Raw genomic sequence first — 25,432 nt, 5'->3', positions numbered from 1 at the left:
AAGTAGTAATAGTAGGAACAATACAATATAAATTTTATAGATATTTTTATAAGTCTGGAATGTCTAAAATCATCTTTTAATACATAATGTCTTTGTTGTTTAATATTCCTAATTAGTTCAGACCATCACACTAAGTATCCAAGTAGCCAATCAAATATACAATGGTGGTTTAATAGAATTGAAATTACTTCCTGTGGAACTTTCCTCATTTTCATCTTCTCAATAATACTGATTTTTCACATTGTCACAAAGCCACAAAATTTGGAAGAAGTCAATTACAAGGACCACAGTATTTTATTTAATTAATTCATAAGGAAAAACAAAGTCAGCCCTGGTAGAAATTGAATACAGAATGTAAAAAGCTGTAATGCATGATTTTATTTGTTACTCAACCAATTCTACCACTCTCATCAGTATCATTTCACAACCATTTGACATTCTGCCTTTGGCTGGACAGGTTGTTACAGTCTGAGTCAGTTCTTATTCATGGTTACTGCCTTTCTAGATTGATCGAAGTTCACATCTCATTTGTATGTTCCATTTGTGGCATGGCTTTTATAGTGGAATGTCCTTCCAAGTGTTAACCATTTTATAGAGTGTATTAAAATATTAGCAAACAGCAATATATATAAAACAGTAATAAAGAGGTTTTCAAACCATGCCTAGGACTGGATATGTGTGAGAACTTTTCTGTACCATTGATTTAGTTCTTATAGCTAAATCTATTATGCCCAACTTGTAGTAAAGGTGTAGGTATGAATTTCATAGGGTGTACCCAATGTAAACTATGGGTGCACAAGCAAGTTGACAGAGAAACACTTTACATAGCACAGATTTATAAGTATAGCTAGTAGTAAAAGCACCAATGAAATGAACTCTCTCAACTGTGTAAAAGCTCCCTAGGAGTCTAGTTGACAATTTTCTGTCACCTAGATCATCTAACCAGCAGTGGAAGTGGATGTTCTGCAAACATAGTGACTGGAGTAAGTTTATTACTCTCTCTGTTGGTATCATAGGAATTCTCTGGATGAATGGCAAATCGAATGATGCTTTTGTATGAAGTGCAATATTGTATGGTAGTGAAACATGGGTACTAGTGCAGAGGATGTGTAAAAACTGGAAAGAAATGAAATAAGCATGCTCTGTTAGATGTGTGATGTTAGTGTGAATAAATGACAAGATGTAAATGAGTGGAGAGAAAAACTGAGCATAAGAGGATTTGCCTGTAGTGTGCAAGAGTGGAAACTGAGCTGACATGGACATGCAATGCATATAGAAGATGAGAGTTGGGTAAAGCAGTACCAAACAATTAAAGTGGAAGGGAAATACTAGAGAAGGGAAATACTGGAAAATATAGGAAGTGATGAAGGCTGATCTGGAAAGGTTGAACCTCAACAAAGAAATGATGAGAGACTGCAACAAGCAGTGGGATGCTGAGAGGGAGAGGACTCATCCAACCTAAGTGCAGAAGAAATGGACATAAATTGAAGATAATGATGAGTCAACAAATAATAAAATTAACAACTCTAAATACCATAGGATCTATATTTTACTTTTACATTGAGAAATATTTAGTGTGTAATAAATCTAAGTATGGTTAGGTTGTCAGTTTATTGTAGACAACAGTTTCATATGACCAGTCTTTATTTCCTGCAGTTAAATGATCTAAGCCATATAAAATATGTGTACAACCCAGAAACAGAAATAAAATTATTGTAACAGACAAATAAAACTAATGGCCCATGTGCTTGTGGTTCAATGTCTTACTGATTGCCATTTTATATATTTTACATATGTGTCCAGCAAAAATCTTTTCGTAATTGGTTATATAAATTCATTTCTTCCTAATCATAATATTCATAATATTAACACCTGACTAATCCACACTATGCTGGTATGATTTATTCTCTATTTTGAGTATATTTCCATTTATCTAATCTAGCTTTAACTGATATATGAGACTTGTACTCTCAGATCTCATTTCACCAATACTCTGAATAAAACCACAACATAATTACCCTGAAAAAGTTTGAATTCAAACCATGCAGTCAGCAATCTAACTACTCTCGTTCAGTTCTATATTTAAGAGATGAGGAATTATGTACATTATTTACAGCTTTCATCAGGTGTCATGGGCATATGGCGTAGTGGTTAAGAACGAGGGCTACTAACCCCAGATTCCAAGTTCGATTCCAGGCAGTGACCTAATAACATTGAAAAATACCTTAGGAACGAGAACCCAGGTTCGAAATTTCCTCAAGACACCTGATGAAGGCTGGAGGGTATATCAGCTGAAACGTGTTAACAGCAAACAAGATGAGGACAAATATCTGTCAATTGTAAATAATGTAAATAAAATACTCTTATTCAGTTAATTCTGATTTTTTAAAATTATCACAAACTGTATTTTCAATGAAAGAAGGCAAGTATTCCATTGTTTTCTACTACTGGTTTCAGTATTTGGACTAAGACCATGCTAGAGCAACAACTTCAAGGATTTTATTTGATCATACCAATCCTAGTACTTACTTCAGACTGACATTTTGTTGCTATCTATTTATTATTGAATGACTAAACTGTTTTTTTACATGAAGGGATGCAACTTATTTATATTGGTGTACCCAAACAGATGCACCCAAACAGATGCACACATTCTACACATATACATGCAAATGACAGGTTTCCTTCCATTCACTAAATTCTATTCATGAGGCATTGCTCAACCCAAGGTTACAGCAATAGAAGACATTTGGCAAAGGTGCTGCAGAATAGAACCAAACCCAGAATTTGCAAAGCAAATTTCTTAACCACATGGTTGCACCTGTGGCTTCTTATATATACGGTATTCTTTTTGTAACATAACAAGCAGTATCATAAAGTACTGAAATCCAAGAGGAAAACTCCCATAATCCAATCAAAAATATGTAGTTATACTTGGTATATCTAAAAATAATTCATAATAAACTCAGAAAATTTGAGATTAAGTTTATATTGTACAAATAATTTGGATGCAAAATAAGTTTCACTATTTAACTTAATTGCATGGTATAATTCTAGCTCTAATCAAGTGATTAGAGATAAATGCAAGGTTTGTAGCCAACATACTTTCAAACAATGACTGTGTAAATATAATTGTGGTTGTTTGTGGGAGTTTGTTAATAGCATTAACTTAATATATTGTATTACCAAATAAGTATTATGCATGATAATGATTGTATACTATCTTCCAGATAGTACACAAAGCATAAAAAACAAGTATATCTAATAAAAAATTAAAAGACTGACATTCAACATATATTAACTTATAATACACTAAATTTTAACTGTATTTCCTTTATAACTGAAAACTGGAGAGTTAATGAAGTATAGCTCTTATCAATAGTTAGATGCCCAGTTTTCCATATTTATCTGAATTAAATTTTGCTAGTCATAAACTACAAATTAACAAAACTTAATAATAATGATATCCTGTGACTTTACCAGAGAGCTGTACAAAAACAATTTGTAACTATTATTTTTAACAACCTCATTTGTGTTCTTCAGTTGATACACTATACTTATATGGGTATGAACTCAAATGCTCAAAAAGTAAGTATGTATTCAAGATTAAGCAAAAAAGAGAACCTGAGTAAGCTGCTTTAGAGGAGTATCTTCAATATTCATCAATCAACAATCAAATAGTATTTTTGTTAATAGAATTCTATGTGAAAAATTTGATTTCTCTGACAGAAACCAAAGAAACTAAAGAACCATTTAATGGTAAAACAAATATGTTTATTTTATAATTGTCCATATAAGGTGTTGTATTAACCTGCACTGTTAATAAATAATACTTATTGAGACACACTTTCTGCCAGAAGTAATGGAAAACAATAGCTACATTGTAGCATTACTATTTTCTCCAAAAAGTATAACGCTATTGCATTGGAAGTAGTAAACTTGTATCTAGAACAAAAGGAAATAAATATGACCGGCCTGATATAAGAAACAAATAGTTTAAGCAGGTAAGTTGAGAGGATTTAGAAATGAGTAACATCAAGTAGAAGGGGGCCCTGTTGTAGAATGTATGTCTAGTGAAAGAAAAGATGAAAATAATGATGAGAACAGGTAGTAGGGGATTTCTTATTGGGTGTGGTAACCAAGGTAGAGGAAAACCTGATATATTTTAAGAGAGCCATGAATATAGCAGCATAACAACAAAGTTAATAATATGTAAGATCAGAAAATATAGACACAGACTATATTAGATACATAATCTGTACAGGTGGATTATTTGACAACATTTAGTGGGTAGCTATATCAACATTTAGATCAATTTAGAATGAATCAATGAATGAAAAGAAATCATATATATATATATATATATATATATATATATAAATCTATTATAAGGGTATTGAAGATAACAAATGCTATTCATAAATACATTTCACTTTAGATTCAGTTGTTAAGGGTTGAGAACATCTATTGAACTATCCCATTCAATAATGAACTCAATTTTAAAAAATGTTAGGGGAGTAAAAACCACACCTTTCAGATGTGATAAAATAAGAGCAATGACTCTCTTGTCGTTGCTATTGTTATGTCTATTTATTAATCTGTAGTAGACAAGTTTTCTTGGTCACACGTTACTTGCTTTAACACCACACCTAGTCCTTTAGTTCACTCTACTGCGAACATTCATATTAGACCCAGTTTCATTTGACTGTTTTTCCAGCAGATATTCAGCGTGAACAACAGTTGCATCGATTATACAAGTCTGAGAGAGCATTGCAAAGACCTTGAGGACTGTCTCTCTTCATACACACTATATACGTTTTAAATATTCTTTTTAAAGCTTAAACAATGCAAGTTACAAAAATTCATAATGCAGGTCAAATGTTCTAATCCTGAAAAGTTGAAATATCATGTAATAGTACTAACCATTGACCTGCATTAGTAATTTTTTATATCTTGTATTATTTAGGCTTAAAAAAATATTTAAAACATTTTTCATTTATATATATATCAAACAACACATCATAAAAACTATATGTCAGACAATGTTTCACGAAAACTATATATTATTTTACACATAAATATGGTTAAGGTTTAATTAAAGGATACAGATGACAACTTAATGTTTATTTCATAAGTTATAATGTGCATTCCTTCAACAATCTAAATAATTTCAATGAAAATAAATAGAAATCTCAAAAACCAAAGGCAAATGATGTAGATATTACATAAAGTTAAAGTTTCATGATGTATAATTTTTAAAAAGAATTAAGTTGCTTTAATATAACATTTTTATGGTTCACCAGTTTTAATTTGCTGATACTCAATGGATGTCAGTAGCAAAATAGACACTGAGGAAGCTTCTGCTTGACATATTGTGCTTTTATCATTAGTTCAGGCAAGACACAATGTTAAGTATATTAATAAACTGCAAGATTACTTGTTTCTCTGACATTCTAGCATTGAACTTAAATATCTTACCCACAAATATGAATATCAACAAAAACAATATATTGTAAATGTTAGTTGGGATATATAATATATACAGATTACATTGTTAGGATTGAAACCAGACATCTAATTTCCTATCTAATGATGAATAGCATTCAGCCTACCATGAATATCATATAACACTAATATTTGAAGACTGTCTCCATAGTGAGATGGCTTTCATAGCCACCATCCTTTAATGTCCATTTTTCAGGATGGCATGGGTTGGATGGTTTGTCAGAATCAACCAGTCCAAGGACTGCATTGTGTTCCAATGTTTACTTTGGAATGGTTTCTATGACTGGATGCCCTTCCTAATGCCAACCACTTTACAATGTGCACTGGGTACTTTTTTCATGGAACCAGCACCAGTGAAATTGCCATGTAGTCTGCAAGAGTGGGGTGTGAGGGAGGAGACTTTATACAATGGTAAGAGGGGTTAAAGTGAGAGAAGGAGGAAGAACAGAACAAGTTTCTTGTTGTAGGGGAGCAACACAATTATTCACATTATAGGAGAGAGAGTGGGAATGGTTAGGGTAGAATTGAAAAGACATAAAAGTGGTGATGAGATGTCAGAGTGGACCCTTAAGATATGAGGTAAGTAGAAGTGAGAATAGGAGAACAGGAAAAGTGGGTGGGTAGAGATTGAGAGTGAGAGACAGTTAGAAATAGGGAATGGGTGAGAGGGTGAATATCATGAACAAATGTTGAGAGATAAGGAGGGAAGAGGAGGTGACAACTGTAGAAATTGGGTAAGGTTGAGGGAGAGATAAGGGGTTACCGATGATGCACGAGTTGAGGGGAGATAGAGGAGAGGAGATGACTGACTGCAGAAAAGGGGTGGCAAAAAGCAACAGAAAAGTGATAATAATAATAATGATGATGATACAGTAGACAAGAAAAGAAAGAGGTAGAGTGAAAGAGAGAGAAGGAAATGATGTATGTTGTAAGAATGTGGGGCAAACATAATGAATAATGGAGTGGGGGAGACGTACGGTGGTAAAATGTGAGTAGAAAGGATGGTATTAAGAATGAAAGATGGATAATAGTAAAATGTTATTGGGTACTAAGAGGGGTGGGGTACAGTGGGGTTAAATGATATCAAGAAAAAGCTGATGTATGCAGTTCTGCCCACATCTAATTACAATAGTAGAGTAGTGCTGTTAGAGAGGTGATAGGTGCTGGGAATGTCTTGAGGGAGAAATTTAGGCAGAGGCACTTGTGCATTTATACACACACAAAGAGTATTTCCCAAATTCCAAAATCTCAGTTTCTCAGTGGTTCTCAAGAATAGCAAATAGCCAGTCAACCCATTCCTTTGTCATCTCTTCTATTAGATTAAAGGTCTTCAGATTAGACTTCACCACTTTGTCCAATGTCTTCTTGAGTCTCAGTTTTCCATAAGTTCCATCCACATTGAGTGACACTTCTTTATACAGTTGTCCTCATCCAAAAGCATCCACTGATATTAAAATATTGATTATAGAAACAAAGCTTTTGGAAAAGTTAAGATAATTTTATTCAAGGCTACTAAACATAACTTATTCCATTCTTTACTCCCAATGGAAAATATTTCTAAGATATCTTCGGTTATTTATTATAATAGTTAGTGACAAGGCTTGTTTACTATATCTGTTGATATAATGACACATCCATCTTTGCAAGTGCCATTTTGCTTCATTAGAGAAATCTAAATGTTAACAAAAGGTTATAGAGTTAGAGAAAGTTCAGAGAAAACTGTCCCTTTTAGCCACTCTACTGCATTAACAGTGCTATTTGGTTGAATAATGAGATCATCCTTGTTGATGACAGAGACATCAAAAGGGATTAGAAACCTTTTAAGTAGAGAATTGCTTAGCTGAATATACATTATCTTGTTCCTATTCCCTAAAGATGTTCGGAGACATAAGCATTTCTATAGCTTGAATGTTACACAGGAGACACACGTTTATAATAATTGCCTTTCATTTGCATGATAGAAATTGCTGGAGGCATTAAACTATTAAAGTTAACCTTTATGATATAAATCAAATATTATTAAACAGAAGACATTTAAAAAAAAAATTTAGAAATAGTCTTTTTTTTTGTTTTAAAGAAACTAATATAAACTATGAAAAAATATTTTTTGTAAGTGGAGGAGATGACTTTGTTGTTATTCTCCAATTATTATGTCTCTTTTATGTTACCAAACATTTGTAAATTTCAACAACAGTGTGATTAACTAGAAAAGATGTTCAGCGAGATGTTCTTTTTAATATCAAATCAATAACTTCCTCCCAGTGGTTTAACGCCTCAACCTACAAGGACATAAAATGGCCTGGACACTTTCTTACCATTTCATGATAAAAATAAGACTATATTTAAATACTAAGTAAACTGAAGGATACAATGCTTGTGACTGGTTTGAATCTCGCCTGACTGGCTCCTGTAGGATTTTCGAGCGAGATCGTTGCCAGTGCCCCTGGACTGGCTTGTGCGGGTGGCACATAAAAGACACCATTTCGAGCGTGGCCGTTTTCGTGCGGGTGACACGTAAAAGCACCCACTACACTCTCTGAGTGGTTGGCGTTAGGAAGGGCATCCAGCTGTAGAAACTCTGCCAAATCAGACTGGAGCCTGGTGTTGCCATCCGGTTTCACCAGTCCTCAGTCAAATCGTCCAACCCATGCTAGCATGGAAAGCGGACGTTAAACGATGATGATGATGATGATGATGATGTACTGTCTCTTCTATCACTAATCAATAGTTTACAACACTTTATCAAGAAACTGTCAAATGAAAGATGCTGGAAATTATTGTAATCAATTTAATTTCACGTTCAAATACTTTTCAGGAAAACTAGTATGTTTCCTGTAAGGCACTTCGAACATGCTTTAAGTTACTCCTAACATGCAGTATTTGTTGAAATATATTTGCATTTCATCTTCATCATCTAATGTCCGTCTTCCACGCTAGCATGAGTTAGACAAATTAACTGGAACATTTGTTTGAATAAAGTGTGTAAAGAAAAGGAGTGGAACACTCAGCAATTACCAGCTGATACCAATGTACAGAAACAATTGTCGTGATTTGGATTAAGGCCTGTTCATTCCATCTTCTTGTATTATATATATATATATATATATATATACACACACACACACACATACATACTTTAGTTTTGTATCTGGTTTGCAAGATTATGTGAATTCAATTGTTGAAGCAAATTTTGTGTCTGGGGAGAGTCATATTGCCTATTCTAATACACTCACTGGTTCAATTTCCACTCATTATTTATATTTGTTTTTTCTTTCAAAATTTTTGTCACTTTTGCAACCTTCTCAATGGATGTTGACTGTCCATTATTGGTGCTGCATTCCTTCTGTCTGTCTGTGCATGTGTGTGCATTAGTATGCATGTGTTTGTGCACACACATATGTACATATGTATGTGTGTATGCATATATGTATATATGCGTGTGTATGTATGTATTCTGCATATTCATGTTTGTGTGTGTGTGTGTGTGTGTGTGTACCTCTGTCTCTTTGTTTGTGCATGTTAGAGTGTGTCTGTGTATGGGTTTGTGACTATGTACATGTGTCTGCTGTGTATGGATGTTTCTCCATATGTGTTTTTGTGCATATGTGTGTCTGCTTGTCTGTCCATATAACCTATGTACCTATCTGCTTACCTACATACCCATTTATCTACCTATATATAGATATATTTCCCTACATAACAGCCTACTAGCAAATGTACCTATGCATGTACATTCTGTGGGTATTGGGGTATCACTACCTTATGTGTATTTCCTAGTCTCCCTTAAATACCATTACTTCCAGATCCCTTCTGATCTGGAATGACAGTACCTATCAGGGTCTCTTCTATGGGTTAAATAGATTTTCCAGGGGTAGAGGAGGCTCCTGTTATTATTTGACAAAGCTGTGGGGAAGGCAACTCTTCCAGGAGAAAGTTACTCTGACATAAAACTTGTCGTCAAAATAGTACCTGTCATCTTGCAATGTTTGTCACTGGAACCTACTATGGCAACTGAGAAAGTGGCATAAGTGTTGTACAAGCTTTTGTCACTTAAATCCAAAGACATAGAAATGTCTCAATAATCATTTCAATTCATTTTGTTTTCATGTGAGGCAGTTATCATCATCATCATATGTGTGTGCGTATGCTTAGCTTTAATTTGCCTCAAGCTGTACCAGCTGCAGTTGGTTCGGTATATTGCTATTCTTTAAAATATATTTGGTTTACATATGTACATAAATTATATAATTTGAAATGCTGGTAGCTTGCTGAATAAAATAATTTGGCCTGTGGATTAGCATTGTCACTAACCATAAAGCCTTATAGCTGTTTAAGTCACTAGTAAGTTTTAGAGAAATGATAGTATAATAACAAGTGTAAAATCTGATATTGCAAAAATATAATATACTGATGTCATTATGCCTCAGTCAGGTTAAATTTACTAAAATGATAAACTTATTCAATCTATTGAAGAAATATGCTAAGATTGGATGCTTGTTTAAAATGAAGTGTTACCCCTAACACTATCATAAACATTCACCTATATAAAGCTTGTGCTTGAATACCTTTCAAAGCTCTTTCAGTTTCATACATAACTTCGTGGTGAGAAGTTCTGGTGACACCACCATATACTAGAAGAAAATATTTGAGCATTGTGCTTCATGGAGGCAATGACAAATGACCGAGACCCACAGCAACATGCTGTGCTTCAGAAGAAAACCCATCTAGCCAAGTGAAATTGTAGCTGTGGCAGATACTAGTGTCACACAACTGGCACCTGTGCCAGTGGCATGTAAAATCATTCATTACACTCTTAGAGTGGTTGGTGTTAGGAAGGGTATCCAGCCTTAGAAATCATGCCAAATCAGACTGGAGTCTGGTGCAGCTCCTCAGCTTACCAGCTCTGGTCAAATCATCCAACCCATGCCAACATGGACAAAGGACGTTAAATGATGATGATGGTGGTGATCTTAGAGATTCCAAAATTAAGATTCAAACTTTGTCTACTTCCCAGCACTAGAATATCATACTTATTCCAATGTGATTAGCAAATGCTACCAAAATTGAATAGACTATTACAAAGAGCAAATCAAACAAATTCTTTTGGATTCAAATCTGCTATCAACATCATAGACACATAGGCCATCATTGCATTTTCAACCAGTCACAAACCTGGATCTTCGTCATCCACAGTTACAAATTACTAAGCTCCAGTTCCAAATCCATCTTAATCCAATGGTTTAAGGATAAACTTCGACAGGACACAGAAACAAACGTTTGTACAACTGTCTACAAATTAAAATGAATATCAGCTCTAAAACCAACTTCTACCCCAATAGACAATCCTCTTTCAACCAAGACTTGACTCAACATTAAACTCTTTAAACTTAAACAGTGCATCTTCAACATCTTACAGAAATGCTCAGTCTTGGCTCCTGTAACCCTCAGTCTACAATCTAAGGATTTTGTATATCCATCTTCAGATAAAATCACATCCAACTAGCTTCTAGTCAAACACCTAAAGGAATATTATGTAATACAAAATGGTTGCCAACAGGACATGTACATAGTTATAAACTATAAATACCAGTTGGATGGACATTTGTAACCACAGAGGATTCTCAAATAAAGTTAAGTGAAATTTCACTGCCAGAAATAGCAGACTAACCATCTTGTACTACCTAATTAAAATATACAAACCCAACTCTAATGACATTATTAGCAGACTAAATCATTTTGACTTCACTAGACTTAAACATAATAAGAAACACCATTAGCTTAGATGTCATCTCCCTTTACACACTTCTGTACTTATTCTCCCAGCTGTCAACCTAATAACAGACTGCATTATTTCTTCCAACTTCTGCTTTGGCTTCAAATCTTTAGACATCTATAAACTCCCAACCATTATTGCAATCAACATATAAATATATATAAACAGACATTGGGACTATTTATAGTATCAAGTTTATCAGGTTTAATAGCCATTACATACATGGGCTAGCAAGAGTCTAGTGCATTTAACACCTGATTTATCTGTGCTATATTCCCCAGATATGTAGATGACATTTTCAAGCTGATTTCATGTAGGGAAGCAATTAACATAAATAAAATGTTCAGTAATAGCAATAAGCACATAGACTTTGAAATAGATGAGATTAGATCTCTCTCTTTGATTTCAGACACCAAATCCCAGAGAAGAGATCCATTAATACCATCTTCAACAGAAAAGCTACTTTGCAGATTTCTGCACACTACAGATCAGCCCTACTTACCAGAACCATGACTACCTATGTATAAAATAAAATTTTACATAAACATCATAGATACTGTAAAGCAGGTGACAGAGCTGCCAATACCATGAAGTTCCAAAAAGTGTTAAGGAATAACAAATATCCAGCATCCTTTGTCAGACACTGAATTGATAATATAATCCCAAAGAAGGTTCACGTTTTCAACAATAATAACTCTTGTTTTTTTTTTAATTGATATATTTTAATGATAGAACAGCTGCTGTAAAATATCAGGTGATCTATAAGGAGAAACTGAATATATCATTTGCATGTTAGCCAACTGCTCCATCAACTATATGGTACATAATACCATGTAGTTTGTATTAAATGTGGTAATCTTGCATTGGTAACACTATTTGAAAACTGCACATATACATTAAAGATTAAACTTATACAAATGCTTCCACTGTTAAAAACAATCTGAAAAGATGTCATAATAAGGATATCAGTGTTACTGCCAAAGCTACAAGTTGAAATATTGGAAATGCAAGGATTAAAGAAACTCTCCTGATAAAATCTACCCATCAACAAAAGACTTGAACTGAGTTACACTGATTGACTGATTCTGCACATTCCCTTCTTCTTCAATGTTAGCATTTGAGGAAAAAAAAATCTGCTTAGTTATATTAGTTCAGTGCAGACAGCTAGTTTGTTCTCCATTTTCTTAATAAGAAGTTTTAAATCTAAAAAATTAAAATACAAGGTAAAAATCCAAATCATTGTTCTTGTTTTGTTTACATTCCTTTATTTCCATATTTGTATTGAAGTGGCTTTGTTAAATACAGCTAAAATATATATTTGAATGCATAAAAATGCCCACACAATAGAAGCAGCACAAGTTATTGTGTAATGATTAAGAATGGAATATAACAGAATAGCTAATCCTATATTATCAACAAAAGAATGAGAATTTATTTGTTCAAAAAGTAAAATATTTATATGATCTAATCTACATGGTATATAGCAACAGTTACCAACAACTGAAGATTAATAAAACTAAAAAAAGCAGGCTAAATTTATAGGAAAAAATCTGCTTTAGAAGGCTGATATCTAAGAGAGGACAAGCAGTTTTAAGAAATTAATAACAAAGTTAATCCTCATAATCTGTTAGAATAAAAATGATGTTCAAATGACAGTAACTTTACATTAGATAAGTATAGTAACTTCTCCTGCAGCTTGTATACATTATTTAAATTGAGTTTGTATAACAAAATATTCTCAGTACAATTTAGTGTTATTTTGACACATTAGTATATGAACTAATGTTTCAGTGTTTTTCCTCCTTTACTATATTAGAGATCATCTTTGAAATGAGAGAGGTAACAGGTGCAGAGCAGAACACTAGAATAACAAAAGCAAGTGAGAAATTATGATGAAATAAATTCATTATGTTAAAGTGGAGTGGGGTGTCTAAAGAAATAAGGTTAGAAAGCCAGAATGCATGGGTACCATGTGAGCAGCAGAACAAAGGAATCTATCATATAGCCATTGGCTTGGGGAACAAAATTTTCATAGGGGGTGCAAACCCAGGTCCAAAAATTTTTACAAACAAGGTCTTATTGTTTTTTTTATTTATTTATTTTTGTTCTTTGTGAAGAAACTTAACTTTGAGCTACTTTTTCTAGATCACTTTTTATTCACTGTTTTCTAAACACGAAAAAAGTAAGTAGGGGTGCAAATTTTGATTTTGTACCCCACAAAAATTTTGAAGGGTGCACTTGCACTTCCTGCACCTCCTGTTCCCGGGCCTATGCATATAGCATGCACTGTGGAAAATAGAAATCAACCAGGTTGAAATTCCTCCTATTTGCCATCAGCATGATGTTTATGCATCATTGGAGAATGCAAGTCATTTCTTGCAGGACATGCCTAGTAGCATAACTAAGCCCTGAGTAGCCTTGCTAATGCAGTAATGCAACAAGCAGTAGTTTTAATGCAAATATCATCAAGTTGTATTGTGTCTTTCCACAAGGAGCATGATACACAGGAGTGTAAGCAAAAGAAAGCCAATATTCAGACTTCTGCATAGTGTTAATGACTGGAAGGTACAAGTTCTCAAATAATATTGCCACAATGCTCTGACTTTATGGCAAGGTCTGACAAAATCAAAAAAAAATTTCCTTTCAAGCTGATGGTACCTTGCAAAGACAATACTGAGTAGTCACACAAGAACAAAGGCCTTAGATATGAAGGACTAAAGGAATTGTGTGTGTCATGAGGATTGCAGTGCATGATACTTTCAATGGAGGTAGAATATCATGAATTTGTAACAAAATCCACAATGACTACTACTCATTGGACAAAGGCAGAACAATGTTCATGAAGTGGGAAGGGAAGCAGAAAATACTTCATCATAAGGATATGGTAGATACATGTGAGAGAAAGACCAAAGCTGAGAGCAAAAAGCAAATCCTAAGTAGTAAAGTAATTGTTGCATAGCTGGAGTGGTTACAGCTGTGTTTAGTTTGGTGTGGTGGTTGCATGGATGGTAGAGATAAAAAGCATACTACAACATGGTCCAAAATGACCCAGATATATTTCCTGGTCACATCATTGCTTGTATAGCGCCACTATGGTGTCAAAACTGTTGTGATCTCCAGTCAACAGTTGATAAAGGGAGTGTCTGCAGTGTAAACTGCTGCTATTGCATTGTCATCATCTTACACTATGTTTTAATATAAACTAGATGATTCAATACAAGTAAGGAATATAAAGTAATATAATAACTTTTGCTGAATAACAAAGAATTATTTTTCCATATCAAGAAGAAAAAAAGGTAAGTAACTATATGGAAAAAAAAAAAAAAAGAATCTAAATAAAAAAAAGCTATCGAGGATAATTGCTTAATTTTGGGAGGATTTTATCATCATTATTAATTTGTTGTTATGGAATTGGTGTGTGCCAATTAAAAATAAAGAACATTTATAATTAGAAATTAAAAATTAAGCAAGTACATAACAGTTCCAATGAAATATACACAAATTAGTCAAGAAACTTGAGATTTTAAAACAGCTTGCATATCCATTTCAAATTGAGAAACAAAAGAGGTTGCTACTTTTTCAAAGAAAAATTATTATACAAACATAAAAGTAAGAAAAAAGTGAAGTAAGACACTGTATGAGGTTAGCATCTTTTGTAGTTAAATACTTTTAAAGTACTTAGCACTTGTATTGTAATTTCAAGTTTTATTATGGAGATGTATCATATAAATAGAGGATGCAATCTAGGTGAAGAAATTTTGTTGGAGTTATTTGTAGCTTGTAGAAGAAGACCAAGTAAGACTTAGGGAAAATGGTTGAAGATAGATCAAAGAATGTTGGGTTTTACAGAAAAGATGATGCAGGATTAAAATGATTTTAGAAATTCACTGTGTGGCAAACCTAACCAACCTATGTCAGAAGAGAAAAAACAGCTTTCATACCTGAACCTGTTTTCTAAGTATAACTACAAAAAGTTTTTAAAGAAAAACGTTCCCTTATGTTATCTACAACTATTTTATTTAGATGTTGAAGATAATACTTCAAAGAAAATGGCTAAGTTAAGAAAAAAAAAAAGAAAAGAAAACAATTCAATGAGTCGTTACTGCATGTCAGAATAGAATAAGAAAAAATGTCACAGTAGAAAGGTACCATACTGAATTTCAACTGTGTGAATATGCCAGTAAAGTTTGCTGCTGAAATGATACTAAATGTAACTGAGAAAACAACCAATCCATATTTGTTAAAATGAGAGTTAAAAATGGTTCTTTGTATAGATCCATTCTAGCATTTCAAACAATAGATGTTTATACTTCTAAATGATTTATAAATATTTCATTTCCTATAGTTTGTCATTTTACCAACCTCCAGAAAGCAAATTGCGAAAAAACATCTACTGTGCTGAATGCTAATCTAATGGTCTATGATAGGTAACTTTCCAAAAGCTAGGTCCTTTTCTCTATAAAAATGAAGTGTCCAAATTGATAAGGTTTGATTCTTGGATCACATGTTCATATTCTGTTGATGGGAGTTTGATGGTATTAACATTTTTTAAATATTGGGGCATGTTTTATTCATGTAATATGGGTTGGATAATTTTGAATTTTTAGGGGTTATTAGAGTTTGCCTTTAGAGTAGAATGCCTTTTCTAATACTGATTTATATTGTAACATAGGAGTATAACATATCTTTCAGTGAGATCAAGTGATACAAATGAAATATTTTTTATATCTGTTGCATAATTCAGTTTCTGCTTCCAAAATATGATTATTTGCAAATTTTGAAATGAAAAGAAAGAAAAAAGAACACAAGAAAAGAAATAGTATTAAAAAACTTCTTAAATTTACCTGTAACAGGTGCTTCAATGTCAATCATAGTCTTTTCTTGCCGCAGCAATGCTGCTCCTTCATTAATAATCCTTAATGCTACATCCTCTGTGACTCTACCTTCTAACACGAAATGCTGCTTTAAAACATCAGGTTTAGGTTTGCCTCGTGGGTCAAACACCTCTAGTGTTTGTAATCGATGACTTGGTGGAAAGGGTACACCTAGAAATGATCAAAAGGAACAGTTAAGGAATTGTACAATATAGGAACATTTATACAAGAAGAATATTTCACACAACTAAAGGTCTGACAGATATACTACAGTAACTGAATATTGAATTTTTTGCACATTGGTACAAAGCTTCACACTATCAGAAGTGAAATTGGTAAGTTGTGAATGTATGTATTTTCCAATGGTATGAATGAAGCAAGTAAAATGAAATACTTTCACCCAGGAAAATCACAAGCTTGGCTTGTTAAGAGCTTACTAACAGACATAACTTTGGTTTGCTCTGGAAAATCTTTTTAACAGAATAAACTACACTATGAAAATCAGAATTAAGTTGGTTGTAGTTGTTTAGGACAAAGCTCAAATCAAGCATCCCATGATCAAACAGATTCCAGCTGAGATCATCAGCTTATATGAGGCAAAGTATAACTTAGATTACATCCCCCAATATGTCTTTTGGTAAGATTTGGCCACTACTTCTAGCATGTTGAATGAATATGCAGAGGCTTCTTCATTGACTCAAGATTAAATTGGTTCTAAGAAGATAAACATGTTCATTTTTTTAAAAAAGTAACGACATGATTTGACACAAATGACAGTGAACCAGCTAAATTGTGTTCAGTTATTTGCTCCAGTGACTTGCTGGTTTGACTTCAAATTACATAAAGAAAATCTTTATCGTCTTTTTCACCAGACCCAATAAAATATACATTATTGGTCTACAGAGTTGCTGTTCCAGGGCATCTCCCTTGCTACCGGTTGAGGCAACATCATTTCCATTTTGTCTGCTGGTGCCATGGGAAATGTTTCTGTATTGTGATACTAGAGTCATTTCAGTTGATGGTATTTCTCTTGTTATTGACTTTTATTATTATATATTTTTACATTTATTTTTTTTTAGTACAAATTCTTTGAAGTTGAATTTCTTTACATTATCAGTTTAATTGTAAGAGATTTTGCATGGCACCTGAATAATTTTTCTGATGAAAACTAATCAGATACAATTTTCTTTAACTAGATTTAACTGAGGGAAATACAGTAATGTGTTTTAGCTAGGGGCATATGGTGCAGTGTTTAAACCTATGATCTTTTAATGTGTAATCTAAATACCTGTACAATACAGGTACCTAAATTACTAATTTTTATCACAATTAGTCAACAATAACATCATTGGTTAAAGGGCATCAGTAGGCCAATCATCAGTTCTTTAGATTCTGATGACAGAGTAAAAAGAAAGGGTTTATATCTTGTCAAATAAATGCTGTAAAGAACTTTTCTTGAAGAGTACCAGTATTTCAGTTTTCTCATTATTTACATATTTCAGTGATGTACATCAATCAAAGATACACGGTAGGCTTACAAAATTTTCATCAACTAAATTACATTAATAAAGTTATGGCCAGCCTGAGGCTATGATAGAAAATACGTGCAGTGTGATTGAACCTGGAACCATGAGATAATGAAACGAATTTCTAAATCACAGAACTGTGCTTCTAATGATAACAATGATCATCATTAGAAACATTCAAGAGAACGAGGAGATGGTTACTGAAAATTTCCCCATGTACAATTTGCTCAGGTATGAATTCTCTAGTTAAACAGACTAAGGCAAATAAAAATATCTCTAAACTTCTGTCTTAGGTATAGATATTTATGGATCAATGAAATTATATTTTTAATAAAAAAAACAAGCAAACAATATCTATCACCATCCTGTTACAAGGCAGAATTGGTAGAGCATCAGATAAAACTTGTGGTATTTGGTTAAGTCCCTTTATGTTTTGAGATCAAATTCCATTTGACTTTGCCTTTTGAGGTTAGTAAAATAAATACCAGTCAAGTACTGCAATTGATATAATAACTATACTCTTGAAGGCAGCGCTTCGGTATAGCCATAATCCAATGATTGAAACCAGTAAAGGAATAGAAGAAGCCTAATATCTATCAAAGTTTAGGCTTTTGCAAGAATAAAGAATTGTTTCTTCCCCACAAACCATATTCTAAATTCTCATAAACTTCTGTTCATGTTTCTGTAGTCCACTACTGCATCCAGATACAATTTACTACTAATTCATCATTTTGTCAGTAAGTTCATTTTATTACACATTCAGTTGTGTTGTCTAATTTACAAGAAACATAAATTTAATGATAAATACATATCCTCTCTCTCTTTTTTATTCACATTTATACCTCAGATTGATATTTATAGTCATTTTATTCCTTCAGATCCTTTTACAATACTTATTTTCCGTGCATGTACAGTATCATAGTGGACACAAACTGCATAACATTTATGAACTGAGAGGCCAACAAAATTTCTTTGTTGCTAACAAAATTATTTATTATGAAATTCAGAACAATGAACTTCAGAACCAAGTTATTTTGTCATTTATTACCACAACTGGTACAACACTTAATATTACCGCACCCACTTTACACTAAGAATGCACAAGTAGTTAATAATATTATATGCATTAGTTGACTGGGAAGCATTTGTGCATTCAGTCATTCTGTAATGCTACTGCATCTATTATGTCTCCATTGGATACCTAATTCACTCATATAATGTAATTTGTGGACAAAAGTAACAAAAGAAAGAAAAAAGCTGAACTAAGGACATTCTTATAAAAAATTGAACACAGTGTGCTACACTGTTGTAAATGATCATTTTTTTTTGTGTAAAGTATGATTTAACCCTTTAGCATTCAGATTAGTCTGTCAAATGTAATGCTTATTTATTCACATTGTTTTGAACTAATCAAGCATCAATGTGACTGCTTATTTTTAGAAGGACCTTGTAGGGCAGATGTGAGAGGTTGCATCTGGCTGGTTTGAGCATAAAACAGGTAGAATACTTAGGCTGGATATGGGCTGGTTTGAATGCTAAAGGGTTAAAGTGATTTTCTTTAAGGTTACTTGTAAATACTGCAGTGATGGAGTTATTTGATTCAATAGTTTTGAGCAACCAGTATGAGAGCTTTTACATAGCTGATCAAAATATATAAAAACAACAGCCAAATCTCTTGTAATAAACTTCTCCCCATCTTGAAAATGAGGAGCATATAGTTTAATTTTAAATTTAAAGACAGTATACTCATAATATAGATTGGATCTACATGATTAGAATAACATTTAAAAGAAATTTAATCCAGACTAGCACCAAGGATGAGTTTTGATAAGGTGATATAAAAGGTGTGACATAACATTTTCTATAGCATTAACCCTTTTGCTATTGTATTGCTAATGAAAATGAAGTAGTTTTAACACAGGATCAAAACTAGATTGCTGCTCTTGTTTATCAAGTAGTTACTTCTACACTAAAGCATCCAATAAAATTATAATTAAATGTAATAAACATTAATGTAATAAATATTAAACTGTTCTAAAGTAGCCTATAGATATCATCACTTATTTTCTTCATATCAAAATCTGAGATATTACAGCAAAGTTATTACTATAATTATTGTAAGTATTAAAAGGAAACAGAGTGGCAAGAATGATAGATACCAAAATAAATGCTATACAATATTTGGGTGTGTCTTATCTTGTGTGCTTAAATCCCACACAGTTGACTTTGCTTTCCACTCTCTTGGAGATCAATAGTACAGTACCAGTAATATGCTGGGATGATTAAATTAACAAAAATAGGTGTTTATAAAATGTAAGTTTAGTATGACACATTATTTGCCAAAAGAAGACAAAAAAAAGTATTTATCTTATTATGTACCATACTCCACTTAATGACCATATTCTTTTGCAATAGGGATTGCAACATAAGAAAAGGACACTGTAAGTGTCCCTGCATGTTCTTTTTATATTGCAGTACAAGTAATTTTAAAAGAGAGTGAGTGAAGAATCAAAGACAAAGATCTTAGAGATATTTAAATTCAGAATGCAAAGAGACAGAATAAATACTGGAAGATATCTGTCCAATGCACTAACAATTCTGCCAACATACAACACACACATTCAGTAATAACAGAGGGAAGCCTCAATTTTGGATACTTGGTGAAACTTATAAATTTAAATGCATATCATTAGATTTATATATGCATTTGAATACATTCATAAGACTTTTGAATCTACAATAAATAATAATGTATCTGGATACAGGCAGAGTGTTGGCATCGAACAATTCACATTGTTTTCCTTAGAGATTTGATGTCATTGCCATAGAATAACCAACTTCAGTATGCATTCTATTTTGTCACATTAAAAGTAATGGAGTGAAGAAGCAGCAACTTTGGAAGACATCTTGGCAGAATTAAACTAAATTCATAAGCATATAAATAGGCTTACATTATGTGCAGGAATTGTAAGGTAAGCAAGCACTGGGAGCAAGCAGGCGGTAAGCATCTGCATACATACACATACGAATGCAAAGCTGTAATAAACCTGATTTTTACTTCCATCTAACAGCACCTAAACTATAACCTTTATATTCTAAGCTCATCCACTTATTTTATATCATTCACATGAATTTAAATTATAAAAATATTTATATTAAACAAAAAATGTACTCTACATCTACTGAAATCATGACTTTTTTTTCTCTTTTTCAGAGAAGTATGAAATTCAACCAATGAAAGATATTAATTATATAATCGATTAGTTATGAAAATAGTGCTTTTCATTAAAAAATGTGAACATATTAAAGCTGTATAGATAAAGAAAAAAAAAACAGAAGACAACGCAAAAATAAACTTCAAAAACAACCTGTGTAAATTTTTCAGTGAAAAAAATTTTCTCTAAAAAGCAATCTGTAAAATATTTTAAAATAGAATGAAACCAGTAGAAAACTCAAAGCATGTATTGAGTCATCCCATAAATAATGCATTTTTTATACTTCTTTTATTTTGCCAAATTAAGATAAAGTTCATTCTAATCTAAAATATACTCTCCTTCATTTTCTACAATGCTCCTCCATCTATCTGGTAGACTTGCAAGGCCCCTCTTCCAAAATTCACTTGTCTGAGACGAAAGATACTCCTCCAGTACTGTTTTAACCTTACTCTTTTACTTGTTCTAGTCATTTGACTGTGGCCATGCTGGAGCACTGCCTTTAGTCGAGAAAATCGACCCCAGGACTTATTCTTTGTAAGCCTAGTACTTATTCTATCAGTCTCTTTTGCCGAACCACTAAGTTACGGGGACATAAACACATCAGCATCGGTTGTCAAGCGATGTTGGGGGGACAAACACAGACACACAAACACATACATATATACAACGGGCTTCTTTCAGTTTCCATCTACCAAATCCATTCACAAGGCTTTGGTCGGCCCAAGGCTATAGTAGAAGACACTTGCCCAAGGTGCCATGCAGTGGGACTGAACCCAGAACCATGTGGTTGGTAAGCAAACTACTTACCACACAGCCACAGAATTCATATTTTTTCGTCCAAATGATTTTGAAGACTGAGGAATAAATGATAATCAGATAGGGCAATGTCTGGTGAATGTGGTGGGTGAGGCATCGTTTCCCATTCAAACTGTTCCAGCCTTTGGAATGTCATCTTCGCTGTATGTGGCCGAGCATTATCCTGATGGAAGAACACCTTTTGTCTTGAAACCAAAGATGGTCGTTTTTCTTCTAGCGCTGACTTAATCTGCTCAAGCTGCTTGTGGTAGAGCTCCTTTACTCATTTACTTGTTTCAATCATTTGACTGCAGCCATACTGGAGCACCACCTTTAGTCGAACAAATCAATCTCAGGACTTATTCTTTGTAAGCCTAGTACTTATCCTTTTGGTATCTTTTGCCAAACCACTAAGTTACAGGAATGTAAACACACCAACACTGGTTGTCAGAGATGGTGGGGGGGGGGGACAAACAGACACACAAACACATACATACATATATATATATATATATATACAATGGGCTTTCAGTTTCCATCTACCAAACCCACTCAAATGACTTTGGTTGGCTTGAGGCTATAGTAGAAGACACTTGCCGAAAGTGTCACACAGTGGGACTGAACCCAGAACCATGTGGTTGGGAAGCAAGCTTCTTACCACACAGCCACTCCTGTGCCTATCACTTGGCTTGGGTTTAAAAGTTCAAAGTGGACTAAACTTTTCACATCTCATTAAACAGATAACAACACTTTATGTTATTGAAGACCTTCTTTAGCCTGGGGTGCTGATGTTTCTCCTTTCCCTACCCACAGTCTTTGGCACTTGACATTTTTAAAGAAAACCCATTTCTCATCACCAGTCACTATTTGGTCCAAAAAAGGTTAATTTGTGAGACATGACAGCAAAAAAGAGCACACATTCCCCCTCTGTGTGATTAGACTTGGAAAGTTTGTGAGGAACCCATTGATCCAATTTGCTGACTTTTCTGATGGCATGCAGGTGTCGATGAATGGTTGAATGACCAAATCCAAGCTTCTCTGCAAGTTCCTTAACAGTTGCGATGGGATTTTGTTCCACCAGGGTTTGCAGGATTTCCTTGTCGAGCTCTACAGATCATTCAGGACAAGGCTCAGCTTCTTGGCTGTAGTTTCTGGGAACCACCATTGACTCTGGCTTATGCTTATTGTTTGATCCCCATATAATGCATTAATATTCCTCGTGCTTTCTGTTGCATTGTTGCCTTTATTTAACTCATGAAGTAAAATATGCCGAATATGCTCCTTTGTCACTTCCATTATAGCTTTGAAAAAATAACTGTTAAAATCGAACAGCACTCTTCAAAACTTGTACTAAGAATAAGGACAAGGTAAAATTACTAACTGTTTTTATAGTAAGTTGATGTAGGTAGCTTATCCTGTCCCCCTCTGACTTTTAGTTCATACAATTGAAAAAAAACTGCATTATTTATGGGATGACCCAATATATATTATCTCTCTTATGTCAATTATTTGTGAAATAGTGAGTTATCCATCATATAATGGGTAACTTTGGCAGCATACTTTTGTCACCATAGATAATTTGACAAAAAATTATAATTATTGTATGCCATATTTCCTCATATTACCCATGGTGGTAAAAATATATTTTCAAAGTTACTGGTCATATGAAGGATAACATTCTAATGTTTTAATATTCTTCAGCAATTGTAATATATACACTTGGAACAGTTTGTTATAAATTCTTATGTTAGCAAGTGCCCTAATGATTAATGCAAAAAAACTTACTCTGCAAACTAACAGCTAACTAGAAAATCACATAAGGAAAAAGCATGTTCATTACAAGTCTTAACTTTTGCAGAGCCTTTTTCAGTTACAGCCAGTATTTTACTCTCCCACCCTCCTCTGTCTCTATGATTCTTTCTCTCTCACTGTGTGTGTGTGTGTGTGTGTGTGTGTGTAACGTTCCTTTACTCAATTGCCTTCCACCAACCTAGAATGTGCATTCATTCTGTATCTCTTTGTGGTAACTCTTTCTATATTTCTCTTTTACTCTATCTACCCCTCTCTACAACATAAAGCATAATGGGAGAAACTAACCAACCCACATTTATATTGGCTATTATTACGTATAGATTGCTCTTGTCTGACTAAATTTGAGAAAATAGTCTCTACTTATATGGTTCTAATTTTTGTCACTAGCTCTAATTTCTTCAGATCCGTTTAACAACAGATTATTTAACAGACTATTTATGAGATTAAATACAATGAAACCAATGTGTATTTTCTGCTTATCAATTTGTGATAAGCTGTATCTATTAATGACTATAATTCAAGATGGAAATGAAAAATGAACATGTTCATACCTTCCATAAGAACTTTAAATGATTTCTAACATTGGCCCACAACCATACATTTTAGAGGAGGGTTTTACTTGGCTGTATCAAACCCATTACATGACTGGTTCTTATTTGATTGATCCCACAAGAATGAAGAATAAAGCTGAACATAGTGGAAGTGGCATTTGAACTAAGATGAAACTAAATACAAGGCATTTAGTCCAACACAAAGCTCTCTTTATATTACACTGCCTTTTCAAGCACTTGATATGAAGAAATTCTAACAACTTTTTGTAATATTTTTACTTTTGGCAAGAAAATTGTAAAATTTCAATGAATATAACATGTAAACAATATAAGAAATAAATTCTTCAGGTTTTCTCCCCATATACATTATGTTCTATTTAATACCCATTCTTTTCTCAGAGTTGAAAGTTTCAGTAACTTCTTGGCTACAAATGTCATTATAAAAATGGTACAGAAGAGAAAGGCCACTTGGAGGAAAGATGAGAAAGAAATATTGAAACATAGTAGATGTACAAAATAAGTGAGATATTGAATCAGAAGAGGAAATTATGAAATGTATATCATTGTTTTAATGATATGCTAAAAAAGAGTGTTTGCTATGGTAAATCCCTAGCTAATCCAATTTGCCAATGAGAGAGCAAATAATATATACTTAAGGAATGACACAGGGTATCTGTAATTTATAATGAAAGTAGGTGAACTTTAGATATATTTTATAGTTTTAGTTATTTTAAGTAGTCTCAATATTGATTTTTATAGAAGACAGTTTTATGTAAGCCACATCCATCTTACCATTTACGGATGTTCAGAATCAGTGGCAATGACTAGTCTATTGATTATGACTTGATGAAGAGCTAAGATGTTTAAAAGACATTTCTGGAATAATATTGCTTTATTAATGCTATTGTTAGCAGATGGAAAAACAAACAAACAAAAACTATGCAATTTACAAGAAGAACCCAAGAATCAATAGATCTAGAAGTCAGTTCTGTGAGAACTGATCAGAAAGATAACATGTCTCAATATGTACAATGTATATTACCCAAGTTTTCAGCTTTCTTCTGTATATGAAATGACAAATGTGTAAGAAGCAGGAAAGTCCCAAGCAAATTATGATGTGGTTAGAGATAATGTTTAGCTTTTATAGAAGTGAGTGGAGCACTGTTATTTCATTAAATTGAACAAGATTTTTATATTCAATCTACTGTCTACTGATATTTTCTGATAATAAAAAATTGGATTTAAGAATATCTGCAAACTCCTGCACCAATTTCATAGCAGCACAAATAGGTGTATATTTGGAACGATGCACTCAGGATAGGCAAAGTAAGCAGTCCCAATCAAAACTAAAATTTAAAAAAATTATTACATATAAAAAGTA

General features: G+C 33.2%; 1 protein-coding gene across 5 annotated transcripts in view; it reads right to left on the bottom strand.

The window, feature by feature from the left end:
• Positions 1–25,432, bottom strand: part of LOC106874522 (protein phosphatase 3 catalytic subunit alpha) — a 175,157-nt gene that overhangs the window by 114,819 nt on the left and 34,906 nt on the right. For all 5 annotated transcript variants that reach the window (XM_089362800.1, XM_089362779.1, XM_089362785.1 and 2 more), the window contains exon 2: positions 16,123–16,323. In XM_089362800.1, coding sequence (XP_089218926.1) covers positions 16,123–16,323 — 201 coding nt within the window. The remainder of the gene's footprint in view (positions 1–16,122; positions 16,324–25,432) is intronic.

Source organism: Octopus bimaculoides, chromosome 1 (genome assembly GCF_046866305.1).
Source record: "Octopus bimaculoides isolate indiv1 chromosome 1, ASM4686630v1, whole genome shotgun sequence".
Lineage (NCBI taxonomy): Eukaryota > Metazoa > Mollusca > Cephalopoda > Octopoda > Octopodidae > Octopus > Octopus bimaculoides.
This window is presented reverse-complemented; position numbering and strand designations above follow the sequence as displayed.